The sequence below is a fragment of the Typopeltis vanoorti genome, chromosome 13, assembly GCF_054136105.1.
Source record: "Typopeltis vanoorti isolate ZY-2024b chromosome 13, IOZ_Tvanoo_1.0, whole genome shotgun sequence".
NCBI lineage: Eukaryota > Metazoa > Arthropoda > Arachnida > Uropygi > Thelyphonidae > Typopeltis > Typopeltis vanoorti.
In genome coordinates this window covers 49,684,645-49,703,446 of record NC_143561.1, presented here as the reverse complement: position 1 = coordinate 49,703,446, position 18,802 = coordinate 49,684,645, and the positions used below count along the sequence as shown (strand labels likewise).

At 34.2% G+C, this 18,802-nt stretch overlaps 1 protein-coding gene across 1 annotated transcript in view; it reads left to right on the top strand.

The window, feature by feature from the left end:
* Positions 1 to 18,802, top strand: part of LOC150100137 (protein arginine N-methyltransferase 9-like) — a 140,915-nt gene that overhangs the window by 77,720 nt on the left and 44,393 nt on the right. The window contains exon 8 of the mRNA XM_090402507.1: positions 11,736 to 11,904. Within this exon, the coding sequence (XP_090258633.1) occupies positions 11,736 to 11,904 (169 nt within the window). The remainder of the gene's footprint in view (positions 1 to 11,735; positions 11,905 to 18,802) is intronic.

Genomic DNA, 18,802 nt, shown 5'->3' with positions numbered 1-18,802 from the left:
AGTGTTGTAGTTATTGTTTCCATAAAGTTAAGTTCTTCTCTGATTTTTTCCATTTGTTTTTCTTTCTGTCCAGTAAACTGGACAGAAGAAAAACACTGGACTGGACTGGACAAATGTCTAGGGACAATAATTAACTACGCTTTATATATTTATTAAGCTAATATTTTGCCTTTATACCAAAGCAGTCTTCGTGGATATACACACACACACACACACACACACATATATATATATATATGTATATATATATATGTATATATGTATATATATATATATGTATATATGTATGTATATATATATGTATACTATGTATACATATATATATATGATATATATATACATGTATATATATGTATATATATATATATATATGTATACATATATATATATGATATATATATATATGTATGTATACTGGGGGGGGGGGCTCTGCTCCCTTGGCACCGTTCCGGGCTGGTAAGACAAAAAACGTTTCAAATTTCGGCTTATCAAAAAAAAACTGTCAGAAGTGGGATATATCTAATCTATATGAATAATATAGAGTAGATATATCCCACTTCTGACAGGTTTTTTTTGCAGTGTGAATCGGGTGGCAAGAGATCTGAGGTTCATGCTTGAGGTTGTATAGAAGGACTCAGGTAGGATAGTATGTGTTGCCTAGGTATGATAATCCAGAGCTGAGGAGAAGAGCATCGATAATGAATGGTATGATAGGCCAGAATGTGTCAAAAGAGAGAGGTGTGGAATACGTGGATACTTGGAGGGCATTTGAGGACAGAAAGGAACTGTATGTGAGAGATGGCTTACATTTGAATGAGGAAGAACATAGGCATCTAGAGAGAGAGAGAATGCTGTTCTCTAAACGAATCGATGTGTCAATACAGGAAAACTAGAACTATCAGGATGGTCACAGATGTCCTCTTGTGGGAATAGGTACTTGGGAAAAAAAGGGGGGGGGAATACATTGGGTAATGCTGAAGCCAGTGGAGTCTGGAGGGGATAATGATAGATATGGAAACAGTGACATTTTTATTCTTTATGCTAATGACAGGAGTACCAGAATAAAGGAGATGAATTGGTGGTTCTTATAGCATCAGCCTGTCCAAAGATTATTGGGATCTCTAAGACAGAAGATGATGTACTAACAGGAATAGAAGTAGTGATGATAAACGTTGTGCTTTCTAGGGTGGGCCTCCCACGATGAGTCATTTGACTCCATGGAGGCCTGAATAATAATAATTATTATATGTATACACACACACAGGCACTAGAATAAAAAAAGCTAAAAAATGAGTAGAGTATTAAATGGCATTGTCTTCCAATTCTGACTGGTAGTAGCAGGTTCGGGGGATCATTATATATGAGAATGATCTAAGGTGACGAGAATGATCTTTTGGTGAGTGGATAAGGTAGCTAATTTTTGATAAAACTTGAAAGATGTTTGAATTTACATCTTGTAACATTTGAAGACATAGCTGCAAAAAAGTAGGCAGCTCCATTATTTTTGACTGAAAATTGAGTTATATATCACATTGAAAAATCACTGATTAGATCGTGTCCGGACAATTTATCGCCGAGACAATTCATCACAGAAAAATTCATTGCACGAACTATTGATCGCTGAAAATGTTATTCGTTAGAAAATTGAAATGATATTGCATTGATATTGATATATGAAAAGTAAATGCAGTGCAAGATAAATTTCACAAAATATAATTTTATTATGTATCTATGTATTAGTCCACATGGTTAGCCAAGTGGCTGGTTGCTTCACAACCATATGCCTGGGAAAGGAGTGTCCTGGGTTCGATTCCCGTTGTTGGTGTGAGGAGTGTAGGATTTTCTCAGACATAGCCAAGTTAGCTGGTCTTGGGCAAGGACTAAACTGCAGGGTTTATCTCCCCAGTTTATATGGGATTTTTCCTCCCTCAAGCAGTCAAACAGGGCTTGTGAACGTAACGCTTCTATAGACATAGGATACACTGGGAGGCATAGGCCAACCACCTAATCATCGTATGACAGTTGCAGTTATAAGGAATAGAAACCCTCGACACCGTAAAGGTAAAAGAGGGATAGATCTATGTATTATTTATTTAGATTTTCATAATATTTTTTATGCTTATACAGTGAAAGTAATATTTTATTGATTGGTGAGTTTCCTAATTTCTATTTCGTCCTAAAATGGTATAAATATTCTTTCTTACTTTGTTACTACAGATTCTGTTGATGGAATATTAATATTTACAAAATTATAACTGCAACTGTTATACGAGGATAAGGTGTTTTTCTCTATGCCTCCCAGTGTATCCTATGTCTGTGGAAGCATTATCTGCTCAAGGCCGGTTTTCTGTTTGCTTGTGGGAGGAAGAACCCCACATAAACTGGGGAGAAAAACTTTGCAGTCCTCGCCCAAGACCGGCTAACTTGACTATGTCTCAAAAAGATCCTACACTCCTCACGTCAGCGATGGGAATCGAACCCAGGACACTCCTTTCCCAGGCATATGGTTGTGAAGCAACAAGCCACTCGTCTAACCGCACGGATTAATACATAGATACATAATAAAATTATATTTTGTGAAATTTATCTTGCACTGCACGTGCTTTTTATATATCAGTATCAACGCAATTCGTTTCAGTTTTCTGGCGAATTTTTTCAGCGATCAATAGTTTGTGAGATGAATTTTTCTGTGATGAATTTTCCATTCGATGAATTTTCTGCAATGAATTGTCCGTGAACCAATTAGATTGGTGTAAGAATGAAACAACCCCAATAAGCTAGTGAGTATTATATAATAATTGTGGTACTTGCACCTGACAACTTTGTGACTAATATTCATGATTTTTTATAAATATTTTATTGTACTTTACATAAAACTGTGTTGTTTGATATTTTTTGATATATTCCGATGTAGTAATAAATATTTTTGTACTAATAAATTGTTACTTATTTTGTATTTACCTTAGATTAACATATTTTTATGCAATTTGGTGCAGAAAGGAGCAAAGCCGGTTTTATCATTAGTGAACCTAGGCAATCGCCTATGGGCGTCAAGACTTTGGGGCACCAGAGTTTGCTACATATAAAACTAACAGGAACTCCTGTATTCCATAAAATTCATATATGTAAGCGTACCATTTCTTTACTGGACTTATATACACGTCCAGCAAACCTGGATAATATTCTGTCTGCCTGCTGAAAGAACATGGATAAGAAGTGTAGTTTGACAATGTCCATTAGAAGGGGGCAATAATACTTCACACTGAAAAGAACACTTAACTAGATTATTTGGCGTATGTAGTAGCTATGTTCAGTTGCCTACAGCAACTGAACATAGCTACTACAACTTGCCTTTTGCTCGGTAACTAGAATTTAAGTTTTATCAGACTAAATACCTATCAGTTATATTCATTTTGCTGCTTGTTTTTATCGTATAATTATAGTTTTTAATGCCAGTGCAAAATAAGAAATCCTTTCATACTTTCTTCACTTCATATTGTATCACTTTGGAAGATCAATGTCACTATCAATTTTTTGGCTAATTATTTTAATCACCAATACATTTTAAAATTCTCCCAGAACTTGATTGAAGGTAATTATTTTTGTCAAACAATTATTTTATAAATTCATGAAAATCTGAATCTAAAAATGAATACAGCCTCCATCTGTTCCTAATTAAGTTTTCTTTTTTATTCATAATCTTAGTTCGAAGGTTAGTTCACAGATTGTGCGAAGGTTTGCACTTTTAAATTTTGCTTTATAGAGAATCATATGTAAATCTTGAATCATATGTAAATCTTGAATCATATCATGTAACGCATAATTTTTATAAACGTAATCTGTAGGTTTTTTCATTTCAACTTTTTTTGTTTTCCCCCAATCACTCCCTACAAATCGAAATAAATGGCAGTTATGAAGTCAACTGTTATGTACATATTTTCAGTATTATGCAGCAGTTTTGAAGTAGCAATATTTTCCCTACACTTTATCCTCCGAAACATGTGTAGGTGCATGTGTCAAAATGCAATTTTATTTCCAAAATTTTCATAACAGAATTAATTCACCTTTAATGGCTAACTCCCTCCCAAAATTATCATCCTCACACACACACACACACACACACGAAAAAAATACTGCTAGATAATATATGTGCACTTTCTTTTTGTTTGAATTCATTATTTTTCCAAAGTAATTGTACTGTTGCAGATTTAAGCAAAAGACAAAGGTGAAGAATCTCTGAAAAAATACCATTGGATATAAATATTTGATATTAAAAAGATTCACAATTGGAAACCCAGAGTAATGTTTAACATCATTTGTTGTTCATTAAAAAAAAAATTTTAATGGCGAAGGAAGATTAGCAAAACAAGTCTTCTCAATTTTTCAATTATAGATACTGCAATTGCATCTGTTGATGAAAAATTCAAGCACATGTCTACAATTAACGAAAAGTTTGGTTTTCTTTTAAATATATATGTATGAATTTCAAAAAATTACTTCAGCAGAACTGCTTAAATTTGATATTGGAAAATTATTTAACGCATGATAATTCTAAAGCAACTGACACAATGAAAAATGAAAAGTTGGTCCTTGTTGGGGATCTAAATAGCAGAGTAGGAAATGATTGTCAGACATACAAAAATATTTTGGGAAAATTTGGAGAAAAGAGCAAAGCTAATAATAATGGCAAATATCTGTTGGATTTCTGCTCAGGACATGGACTGGTCATTACTAACACCATGTTCCAACATAAAAATGTGCACAAATTCACATGGAGAGAAGAGGCTAGGAATAAGAAAAGTCTCATTGACTATGTTATTGTTGATAGTGATGTTTTCTTCCTGGTGCAGGACACCAGAGTGTACAGAGGATTTGAAATTGGAAGTGATCACTATTTAGTCTTGAGCAGGATAAAATTGAATTTCATATTGAAAAGAATAACATGTAAGAAAGTTTTAAAGCGAATAAAAGTTGAGCAGCTCTCAGATGTGAACTGTAGACTAAAATACACAAAGATTATTGAAGAAAAAATGAAAGAATTTGAGAACAGGAACCAAACCTTGGAGATTCAGTGGCAAACTCTGAAGAAAACATTGATTGATTCTGCCAGAGAGGCCTGTGGTGAGGTTGTTTGTAAGGATAAAAAAAATCAGAACTCCCTGGTGGACACAGGAAGTTAAAGAGGCAGTGAAGGAAAAGAAGAAAGCATACCAAAAGTTCCTGGCAAATAAGTCAGCTTTTGCTCTTAGAGAATATAGAGACAAATGCAAGAATGCTAAACACTGTGTAAAACTAGCTAAACAAAAGTCATGGGAGGACTTTGGCAAGAATATAGAAAATAAATATCAAGAAGGTGGCAAAATATTCTGGAGGTTGTTGAAGAAACTTAAGAATGGAGGAAAGAGTGCTGTAAAAGGAATTAGAGATGATAAAGGTGACATGAAAACGGGAGAAAAAGATATCCTTGAAGTATGGAGTAATTACTTTGAAAAACTGCTAAATGAAACAAGCAGTGATGACAGCACAGTGGTAAAAAACACTGACCAGGCATGCAGTCAGGAATACATATCCATACTTGAAGTAGAAAAAGCCATCAAAGGCCTGAAATGTGGAAAGGCAGCAGGAGTAGATGATATTCGACCTGAAATGCTGAAGTATGGTGGTATAAGAGTATTACAGTGGCTGCACTGCATAGTTCAGAAAGCCTGGACAGAGGGACGAATTCCCGATGATTGGAGTAGAGCTCTCATAGTACCCATATATAAAAAGGGAAATAAAACTGAATGTGAGAATTACAGAGGTATTTCTCTACTGAGTGTTCCTGGCAAGATCTATGCAAGTATACTTGAGAAACGGTTGAGAAGAATTGTGGAAGAAAAGCTTGGTGAAGAACAAGCTGGATTCAGGCCAAATAGAGGCTGTCAGGATCAGATCTTCACTTTACGACAAATAGTCGAGAAAGCATGGGAATATAACAAAGATCTGTATTTAAGTTTTGTCGATCTGGAAAAGGCATATGACAAGGTGCCAAGAGAGAAGCTATTCAATATGCTGCAGTTATATGGTGTGAATGGGGCATTATACCAAGCAATACTTAGTCTTTATTTGAGTTGTAAGTCAGCAGTCAGAATTGAAGGAAGTACAGGAAGATGGTTTAATGTTAAATCTGGTGTGAGACAAGGATGTACATTATCCCCTCTGTTATTCATTATCTATATGGATCACATTATGAAGGAAAGTGGTATTAAACATGATATCAAAATTGGAGATGTTAATGTCAGCTCTTTGCTTTATGCAGATGATGTTATACTTCTAAATAAATCTGCTACAAGTCTGCAAGATTCTCTGACTAAATTGAATAGCTGTTGTAATAGATATGGTATGAAGGTCAGCAATAAAAAGACAAAGACAATGAAAATAGGCAGAATCATTGAAAATGTCAACTGTGTTGTGAATGGAGAACCTGTGGAACAAGTAAAACATTTCAGCTATTTAGGCACGATTTTTACTGAAGATGGTAAATTAAATATAGAAATAGACAACAGAATCAGCAAAGCTGGTATGGTGGGAAGTCAGTTGAATAAATTCATATGGAATAAGAGAGAAATTAGTCGGAACACTAAATTAGCTGTATACAAGACAGTGTTCAAACCAGTTTTAACTTATGGATCTGAGAGCTGGGTCAGAAGTAAAACACTTGACCAAAGACTAGAGACCACAGATATGAGAGTCCTGAGAAAGATTATAGGCGTGAACAGATGGCAACAATGGCAATATCATATTAAAAACGAGGATATTAGGAAAGAACTTGACATTGTCAGCATCCAGGAATGCGTTAGCAGAGCTAATCTCAGGTGGTATGGTCACTTAAATAGAATGGGCGAAGAAAGATTAGCAAAACAAGTGTTCTCTGCCAGGGTGGCAGCAAAACGACCCAGAGGAAGGCCAAGATATAGGTGGATTGATACGATACAAAGTGCTTTAGACGATAGAAATATAAGATCTGATAATGTTGGAGTCTTGACAAGTAACAGACTGATTTGGAGGAAAATTGTAGATAGGAAATTAATAATGATGTAATTTTTTTCATGTAGTACTATCATATCCTGTACACCCCTTGAGGGTACATGGCAGGAATTTGATGATGATGATGATGATGATGATAATTCTAGAGATATTGACGGAACAGATTTATGTAGTGAATTACAAATAATAAAGCGAATTCCAGAAAATACTTCCTCATTAGATGTCCTGTCATACATATGCAAAAATAATTTAGAAAATAGTGTTCCAATTGTGTTTATTGCTCTGACAATTTTTTCGACATTGCCAGTATCGGTAGCAAGTTCAGAAAGGAGTTTCTTGAAATTAAAACTTACAAAAACTTATATTCGCTCTATGATGGCTCAGGAACGACTCACTGGTCTAGCAATAATATCTGTAGAGCATGAAATTGCATCTACAATCAATATAGATGAATTAATTCAAAATTTTGCCAAAGCAGAAGCCTGAAAGATTAATTTTTCATAATTTTTGTATTCAAGATTAATTTTCTTGCTATACAGATATTAGAAGTAATGATATATGTATACAAATGTATTGGATTTGATTAATAAATTTTATATATAAACTTTTATATATAAATGTTCTTAATGATATTATTTTTATAAATATCCACATGTGTTGGAGTACGTGTGCTTGTGTGAATATGACAAAATATATATATACCGCAATCCCTCGATTAGTGCGCCTAATGCGTTCTTTAAAACAGGTGCATTAATCAAAAACGCACTAGGAAAAAGTATAATTCATTTCTCAAATTTCTTTTTTGAACCTTAATTTTTTATGAAAGAATGAAGGTATGTCTCAGGGCCTAGTTAAAGGAAAATCATGAAGCTTGAATACAATAAAACATATTCAGAATATAAATTTTATTATTCTACTTAACAAAGAATTGAGCTAAATTTTGTACGAAAAATATTATATGCTGCCATTTGTTGTAATTGGCTTGCAGGATTTTTATGTTCGGCCATAAACAGCGGTATTCTCTTTCCTGATTGTTGAACGATTTCAATGTGTGAAAATTAACGATAATTCATGAATATTTCCATGTTTAAAAATATGCCAGTTGGTCACTGACATTTGCTACACAGATGTCATTTCCTTCAGTTTTGAGAACAGAGGACGCCACCAATTGTTATAATCAGTTTGCAGGCAATTTTTATGACCGATCATAAACAGCAGTATTCCCTTTCCCAAATGTTGAAAGGTTTCGATGTGTAAAGATTAAAGATACACAAATATTAGGCGTTCTGGGTCTGAGCTTTTCGACATATTCTCGAATATTATTCTCCTCAGAATATTTCCACTATAAAATATTTATTCATAAAAAATGCCTCGAAAACTAAAATGACAAATTTCAGGAACTGCTTGCGGAACACAATTTGTGAAACCCTGGTATATATAGTATACATGGAAGTAGTGTAGTATGCCATTAAAAATAACTTTCTAAAATGTTTTAAATCGGTGACTAAATTATTTCATTCTGGTGAGTGATTTTTTAAAATAGTTAGCCATAAAAATGTATAGATAGAAAATTTTTAAAATCTGTAACATTTATTTTTTTTTTTTGATATCAAAATTGGAGATGTTAATGTCAGCTCTTTGCTTTATGCGGATGATGTTATACTTCTAAATAAATCCGCTACAAGTCTGCAAGATTCTCTGACTAAATTGAATAGCTGTTGTAATAGATATGGTATGAAGGTCAGCAATAAAAAGACAAAGACAATGAAAATAGGCAGAATCATTGAAAATGTCAACTGTGTTGTGAATGGAGAACCTGTGGAACAAGTAAAACATTTCAGCTACTTAGGCACAATTTTTACTGAAGATGGTAAACTAAATATAGAAATAGACAACAGAATCAGCAAAGCTGGTATCGTGGGAAGTCAATTGAATAAATTCATATGGAATAAGAAAGAAATTAGTCGGAACACTAAATTAGCTGTATACAAGACTGTGTTCAAACCAATTTTAACTTATGGATCTGAGAGCTGGGTCAGAAGTAAAACACTTGACCAAAGACTAGAGACCGCAGATATGAGAGTCCTGAGAAAGATTAGAGGCGTGAACAGATGGCATCAATGGCAATATCATATTAAAAATGAGGATATTAGGAAAGAACTTGACATTGTCAGCATCCAGGAATGCGTTAGCAGAGCTAATCTCAGATGGTATGGTCACTTAAATAGAATGGGAGAGGAAAGATTAGCAAAACAAGTGTTCTCTGCCAGGTTGGCCGGAAAACGACCCAGAGGAAGACCAAGATATAGGTGGATTGATACGGTACAAAGTGCCTTAGACGATAGAAATATAAGATCTGATAATGTTGGAGTCTTGACAAGTAACAGGCTGATTTGGAGGAAAATTGTAGATAGGAAGTTAGTAATGATGTAATTTTTTCATGTAGTACTGTCATATCCTGTACACCCCTTGAGGGTACATGGCAGGAATTTGATGATGATGATGATGATGAACATTTATTTTTAAGATGTATACAGGCGCACTAATCGAATTTGGGTATCGAAAAAATGACACACTAATTACTGCATAGAGACAATGTATAGGGGCGCCTAATTTTTCTTTGCCTAGGGGCGCCAGATACTCTTGCACTGGCCCTGGAAAGGAGGCAGCTCCAAATTTTAAAAATTCATTGAGCTCTTGGAAAAATGAATTTTACCATAATAATAGTGCTCAAATGTGTATTCATATGTATATTATACATTGGCAAAATGTTTCAAGTAACAGTCTAAAAAATATTTTTTGAAATGGTTTTTATGTAATTTCCAAACATTGATAAAAGTAGAGTTTTCCCTTCTTTCTGCAAAGTTTTTAATTGGTACAACGTTTTAGAGGTATCCTGAATGTACAGAGCAGAAATGGATTTTTTTTTTTTGATGGTGGGGGGGGGATTATATATTAAGTTTGGAAGAATAGTGTTGAGTTTTGTTGATTCTGTTGAGGACAAAGTCAGCATGTTGAGTAAAAATGCTTCTATCTGTCTATATGTTCAGTGGACATCCACAGATGTATGGTCACTCTGATGCTCAGTGACATGCCACACCAGGCCTCGCCATGCAATCCTGTTGCTTGCTTTTCTGGAGACTTCGACTCTGAAGATCAGTCACTCCACACACACACACACACACACACACCATCCATCCATCCATCCATCCATCCATCTCACTAATGGCCTAGCCCTTCCTCTTTTCCCAGAACTTTATCTTCTATTGCTGTTCTGAGAAGTCCTCCTTTCATCCTTTCAATGTATCCAAAATATTTTAACTTTCTTCTGTTAAGGAGCCTTAAAGGTCTACTGATCTTTTCTAATATCCATTCATTTGTATGCCTTTCAGTATATGATATCCTCAACAGCCTTCTGTAACACCACATCTCAAATGCAGATAATATCCTTTTCTTATATGACTTCTTTAGGGGGGGGGGGTTTCAAGTCTCACATAAGTTGCTGTTGGAAAAACAACTGCATCCAAAATTATTATTATTATTATTATTATTCCTGACACCTCGAAGGAGTCCGAAGACTCATCGATGGAGGATACCTACAACTGTCTCAACCACTACACCGAACCTCTACTATGAATCATCTCCATCAATGCAATCTACCACCCACCACAACTAGCATTTTTTGTCTGTAAATTGCATGTGTTCTGAAGGGCTGATTTGTCTGTATGCGGGATGAAAAACCCGAGTTTCTGGGAGAAAAAACCCGCTGCCTCCATATGAGATCGGCTAACTCACCTTCAATTGAAATTGTCCAGATAAAGATTCCTCCCGTCGCGACGAGAATCAAACTTAGGCCTATTCCAATCCAATTGCGCTATGGAGGCGCTTATCAGCTTTTTTCCCATGGAGATAGATCCATCCCTTTCATATTTTAGAAAAGTCTCTGACTGTTGTTTTAGCCATTCCTAACCTTCTTCGGACATCTTCTGAACATCAATTCTTCACATTAATAAAGGATCCCAGGTACTCAAACTTACTGACTTCCTCAATTCTTTCTCCATTAAGGTACACTTGTTTCTTAAGAGTTTCCCTGTTTGTATTTCCTTTGCGAACCATAATATTTATCATCTTGAGGATTATAGATTAGGATTAATTAAGATTATAGGATTAGACCATTAAGTGCCCATTCTGCTGAATACTGAATGCTGTTTCTCTTCCTTCTGTATATCATGCATATGCTTATCTTTATGTCACTGAAGATGCTAATGCAAAGCAATGGCTTAATATTATATACAGTGTAGTTCATTATTATTCCTAGTCAGCGTTGTTTATTAAATGAAAACATGAGTGATAACCAGGATCATCTAAGGATCCACAGCAAGTTTATATGCAAATATATCACATTATTTGCTTGTAATAGTTTTCATTATCTTAAACTTAAAAATAATTCTAGGGCTTTCCAAACTCAATAAGACTGATATGGATGAGTTTTAGAATTTAACGTGAAAAGTATTATTTTAGATTAAATGTAATCTGTTATAAAATCTTTCACATGTGTATTTTGATAAATATATTGACTAACATAGCAATAATTGTCTTTTAATGAAAAAGAGTTATTACTATGTTAGTCAAAGCTTTTGTTAATTATCTTATTACAGCTCAATAAATAGCAAGTTCATGCTATTCATTTTCATCCATATTCATTTCAGATTGCACATTAATCTGTTGAAACATTTCCATTTATTTCCCTTAATTATTTGTGCAAGTGATAAACCAGAAGAGCCTTACACTTCAGAAAAGATAACTGCTATGAAATTTGGCTATAAATTTCTCAGTGATCCTCAAGAAGTCTTAGAAATAAATTTTAATAGTCCTCAGGTAAGTAAAAATAAAATCTTATTAACCATCCACTTGGCCACCACCTTTGTCTAAAAAGTCTGAATGTTGTTCAGTTAGTTAATATTTGTAAGTATTAAAAACATTATCATCAGATAATGTTTTTAAGTCTCTTAAACAGTTCTATGACTCATTAAATTATATTTTTAATAATCAAGCTTTAACCTCAACTGCTTATCTAATTATATGGAATACTGTTTTTTCTTTTTAAATTGAAATTCATTTCAGATGTGGAAGGCAGAGCCTATAGTGCTGTCATAATGCTTAGGATAATTGTCATGAATGAAGTTCAATTAAGAATTATCTCCCATTTCTAGATTTAATTACTGAAACATCAATCCTGTAAAAACACCCCAGATTGAATCACAAAACAAAAAAATAACAAGAAGATTTTGATTACATTAATCAGTCAAATAGTTTTCTTGTGTAATCTAAAGCTTATTGCATTAATATTTAATTTGGTTTACTTTAAAATGACTTGGAAATTTTAAAGAGATTATATATTGGTCGCAAATAGCATCAGTATGTGTAAATGGAGAGGAAACAGGAGAATTCCCAGTGGAGAGAGGAGTTAGACAAGAATACAAGTTATCACCATTATTGTTTAACCTTTATAGTGAACAGATGCTTAGAGAGGCACTTGAGGATGTAGAAGAAGGAATAAAAATAAATGGAAGAATCATTAATAACTTAAGATATGTGGATGCTGTAGTGGTGATGGCAGAAAGTGAAAATGGATTACAACAAATTGTTCAAAGAATTGAAAACTCTTGTAAAGAGTATGGACTAAGAATTAACACAAAAAAGACCAAGATAATGATAATGGGTAGAAAAATAGGAGATAATGTAAAAATAAGATGTGGAGGAAAGATTTTAGAAGAAGTGGAAAGATTTCAATATTTAGGTAGCTGGATCTCAGAGAAAGGAACTTCAGAGTTGGACATTAGAAATAGAATAGGCAAAGCTAAATCAGCATTTATGGAAATGAAGAGAATTTTAATAAACAAGAACTAAAATAGGTGTTAGAATTGGAATAGTTAAAGCAACAGTTTGGAGTATTGCAAGTTATGAAAGTGAGTCATGGACACTCAGAAAGAGAGATATGGAAAGAATTAATGCATTGGAAATGTGGTGTTATAGAAAGATGGAAAAGATTAGCTATACAGAAAGAATATCAAATCAAGACGTTTTAAGACGAGTTGGGATGGAAAGAACACTGCTAAAGAATATTATGCAAAGAAAGACCAGATTTGCAGGACATCTTCTGAGAGGTTCTTTGGGACACCTGACAAGAACTATATTACAAGGGAAAGTTGAGGGAAAGAGAAGACGTAGAAGGCCAACTAGAGAGTGGTTTAATGACATCATGGAATGGACTGGTTTAAGAATGATGGAAGCGACAGACAGAGAGAGAAATGGAGAAGAGCTGCTCATTTGCTGCAACCCTCTTGCTAGAGGATGCTACCAGACAATGACGACTTTAAAACAGCAGTTAAACAATAGCTGTATCTTTCCTTAACTCCTCAGATGTATATGTGTAAAATAATTCTATAATATTTACATTTAAAATACTAAGAAATAGTCAGAAGCAATCATTTCATGCATTTCTGTAAGGAAAAAGACCTATTGTACAGTACCTATTTGTGGCATAACCTGTTATAAAGTATTTGCTTAGATACAGATGAATGAGTATGGGTTGGCAATTTGAGCTTTAGCTGACTAAATTGTATTATTGGCTTAAGCATCAAACATGAAAGTACAATGTGATGAAATGTCATGCTAGCTGGAACATCACCTGAAACTTCTGCTATTTTTGTTTGAAAACCAGGATGAATAGTGAAAAGTCAGCAAAAAGAACAAACTTGCCATCAGCAGAATTGAAGATGAGCATCATCATCAGTATTGTGCAGAGTATCACTAGAAGAGAAGAGCCCACAGAAGAATTAGAGAGTTATCATGTTGACATAATTAGTGTTGCTGAAATAAAGAAGACTAAAATAGATGTAGAAAGTTTTTTACCTTGGGTATAATATACGTTAAAGATATACCAAGCTATTTTAAACCTGGTTTTAATCCTTTTCCCAAGTAAGCAAACAGACAAGTAAGTCAAGTTTGCGCCTGCAAATAGTGCAAGTCTGGGTGACCTGCACGTAGTGCAAGTCTTAGGTAACTCGTGGTAAAAGTGGAATAAGCTCTGATCACTATTCTTAATATTTACCCTTAATGCAAAGCACATCTTCTTGAGGAGATGTATGATGCTATGCATTAAAGGCAAGGGGCCACTACCCAGACTGGTTTCGACCTTTATTAAGGTCTCATCAGTGGGAGCCAGGCTTAGAAATACCAAGGTTTAAGTGGAAATGGATTATCATGTTGACATAATTAGTGAAGTTGTTATATGCTGAAAGCCAATATGAATGGAACACCAGGAAATCGATATAGTAACCTCCTGTGTTTGCCCTAAGACAAAAGATCACAGTAGTGAGTGATGTAAAGAAGAAATTATATGCAGAATTTAACTTGAAATTCTCAAGTTGAAATACTCAAAGGAAATATCGTAATCTGCATTAAAAGAAAAATATTCAACAGTTGTATACTTCCAGTCATGATATATGGAAGTCAAACATGGACTTTGACTAAAAAAATTGACCAAAAAGTTGAGGATTACCCAGAGGAAAATGGAAAGATCATTACTCGATATTACCATTCTAGATAGAAAGTGCAGTACTTGGGCCAGAGCTCAGACTAGGGGGAGACATTATAACAGCCACTAAAAGATCCAAATGGCAATTGGCAAGTCATATTGCAAGAAGTAACACTATCAAGGAAGGTGGAGGAATATAATCAACAAGTAAAATTAAAAATCTGGTTCTTAGAAATCTAAACAGCAGAGTAGAAATGAATATCGGAATATATTGGCCTGGTTGGTCAAGTGGTTGGTATCAAAGTCAAACCAACAGGTTGTAGGTTTGAATCCCACTAGGAGTGTGGACATTTGTGATTGTCTTTAGGTGAGAGATGAAATTCATCACCCATTGTGAGACCACCACCCTGCTTATTGGAGGCCTGAAGTGGCTTGATAAAGTTCAGTTTTTGGTCCCTAGAGTAGGGTTTCTGGATTATGTAAAAAATAAATAAAAATACAAAAAATATATAAAATTAATAAAAACAATCCTTAGTCCACCCACAGTACTAATGTACTTATAGATTTACAAAAAACTTTTTATGTGTGGGAGACATAAAAAAAGTACCTTCAGGATTCCTGTTCAGGACATGGACTAGTCATTACTAATATATTCTGACATAAAGATGTGCACAAATTAACATGGAGAAAAAGACACAAGAAATAGCCTCATGGAATGTGTTATTGTTGATAATGACATCTTGTTCAGAATACAAGAATATACAGGGGATTACAAATAGGAAGTGATCACTGATTAGTGAAAAGCAGGATTAAAAAATGAATGTCATATTGAAAAGAAAAAGAAGTGTACAAAAATTTTGAAAAGAATCAGAGCCAAGCATACTTCAGATGTGAACTGCAGACTCAAACACAAAAATGCTATTGGTTAAAAAATTAAAGTTTGGAAACAAGAAACAAACTTTGAAGATTAAGTGGCAAAATCTGAAGGAAATGTTGACAGGAGATGTGATGAAGTTTTATGCAGAGGTAGAAAAATCAGATGAGTGGACTCAAGAAGTTAAGAGACTTTATAAGCAAAAGATAAGAAACTAGCTGATGGCTATCTGGCAGATGGCAGACAAATTGTCTTGTAATAAAGAAGAGTAATTGACTGTTGTATTACTTGAATTCACAAAAATACTGGGCATTGATTCATATACTTCACAGCAGATCATCTTTACTGTTTATGGTAAATAATGCTGAGATTGAATAGCAGAATTTTTTCTTCCACCAGACAAAACCCAGCTGTGAGATACTGCAATTGGCAATTATAATATGTATCGTATGGCTTCAGCTACTTCAGTATTAATTATGTATTACGAATTAACTGTTGTTCTAAATTAATAATTAAAGTATTTATACTCAACAAATTCAAATCGTTGTCACAACTAAACTTAACTTATAAATTAATATCTCAGTTAATCAAACAAAAAGTTGATTCATAACTTGAAAACTGAAGATGTTTCATATAGAAGTTCAAATCACATGTTCATTGTTGATAAAGAGAGATAAAGAGATGGCTAAGAAGCAGTTCACCAACATAGTAAGAGCAATATCTTTTACCCCTAACATATGAGGTTTATATTATTTTATTTGTATATAGTTTTGTCTTAAATCTAGTCTGCTGACTGGATCAGCATAACAGTAAACATGCTATCTGAAATGAAATTTTTAGCACTGTCCCCCCCCCCCCCCCCATCATTCTCCTTTACACACCACAATTTTTTTAAATTAAACTTCATAATTTCATTGCATTTTTTATTATTTTTTTAAAATTGTATAATTATATACACCATTATCATCATCATTGTCAAATTCCTGATATGTACCCTCAGGGGATGTACAGGATATTATGATAGTACTACATTAAGAACCTACATCATTACTAACTTTTTGTCAACAATTTTCCTCAAAATCAATCTGTTAACTGTCAAGACTTCAACATTATCATATCTTATATTTCTGTCTTCTAATGCACTTTTTACTGTATCAAACCGTAATCTTGGTCTTCCTCTGGGTCTTTTTCCTGCCAATCTGGCAGGGAACACTTGTTTTGCTAATCTTTCCTCTCCCATTCTGTTTAAGTGACGATACCACGTGACATTAACATTGTCGAAGTTCTTTCCTAATATCTTCATTTTTAATATGATATTGCCACTAATGCCATCTGTTCACACCCCCTAATCTTTCTCAGGACTCTCATATCTGTGGTCTCTAGTTTTTGGTCAGGTGTCCACTTCTAACCCAACTCTCAGATCCATAAGTTAAGATTGGCTTGAGCACTGTCTTGTATACAGCTAATTTAGTGTTTTGACTAATTTCTCTCTTATTCCATATAAATTTATCCAGTTGGCTTCCTACCATACTGGCTTTGTTGATTCTGTTGTCTATTTCCATATTTAATTTACCATCTTCATTAAAATTTGTGCCTAAGTAGCTGAAATGTTTTACTTGTTCTATAGGTTAACTATAGAACAAGAAATGTCAACTCTATTTTAGGTTAAAGAAATGTCAACTCCATTCAGAACGCAGTTGACATTTTCATTGTTTCTGCCTATTTTCATTGTCTTTGTCTTCTTATTGCTGATTTTCATATATCAAATTTATTACAACAGTTATTCAATTTAATCTTGCAGACTTGTACTGGATTTATTTAAAAGTATAACATCATCTGCATAAAGTAAAGAGCTGAGATTAACATTTCCAATTTTGATATCAGATTTAATGGCACTTTCCTTCATAATGTGATTCACCATTATAGATTGGGGTTTCTCAAACTTTTCCTACGATGGAACACTTCACAAATCCTGAAATTTTAATGGAATACCTTGGTTAGAGTCGAGTCTCGTATTCAATGTAAAGCTAAGGCCACACCATCGCTGCAGTAGGCTATTTGCAACGCAAAAATGTAACAGCGTACACTTCAGGCATGACGGGCCACAGCGCATCGCATTGACCTTGCTTGTGACCGCATGTTTACTAGAATAGATACCTCTGTACTTCACTTGTGCTCGGAGGTGTCGACAACTGTGGGCAGCTGAGTCGAGACCATCATGTGCTGGCCTTAATAGCACAATCCGCATGCAAAGTGAAGTGCATCTTTGAACGTGTCACAGCATTTAAAACCATTCCAGGCTCATATTAATTTTGATAATTTTTCACGAAACACTTATTCACTTTCCGTGAAACACCAGTGTTCCTTGGAACATAGTTTGGGAAACTCTGATATAGATAATGAATAACAGAGGGGATAATGTACATCCTTGTTTGACACCAGATTTAATATCAAACCATCTTCCTTTCCTTCCTTCAATTCTAACTGCTGACTTACAACTCAAATAAAGATTAAGTATTGCTTGATATAATGCCCCATTGAGACCATATAACTGTAGCGTTTTGAATAGTTTTTCTCTTATCACCTTGTCATATGCCTTTTGCAGGTCTACAAGACTTAAATACAGATCTTTGTTATATTCCCACGAGTTCTCAACTATTTATCGTAAAGTGAAGATCTGATCCTAACAGAATCTATTTGGCCTCAATCCAGCTTGTTATTCACCAAGCTTCCCTTCCACAATCTTTCCTCACAGTTTCTCAAGTATGCTTGCATAAATCTTACCAGGAACATGCAGTAGGGAAATACCTCTGTAATTCTCACTTGGAGTAGAGCTCTCATAGTACCAATATATAAAAAGAAAAATAAAACTGCATGTGAGAATTACAGAGGTATTTTCCTACTAATTCATTTCTCTGTCCAAGCCTTCTGAACTATGAAGTGCAGCCAGTGCAAGACTTTTATACCTCCATACTTGAGCATTTCTGGTCAAATATCTACTCCTGCTGCTTTTCCATTTCAGGATTTTGATGGCTTTTTCTACTTCAAGTATGGATATGTATTCCTGATTGCATGCCTGTTGAGTGTTTTTTTTTTTTTACTGTCCTGTCACTGCTTATTTCATTTAACAATATTTTAAAGTCATTACTCCATACATCAGGGATATTTTTTTCTCCTGTTTTCATTTCACCTTTATCATCTCTAATTCCTTTTACAGTGCTCTTTCCTCCATTTCTGAGCTTTTTCAACAGCTTGCAGAATATTTTGCAACCTTCCTGATATGTATTTTCTATGTTCTTAGCAAAGTCTTCCCATGACTTTTGTTTAGATAGTCTTACACAGTGTTTAGCTTTCTTACATTT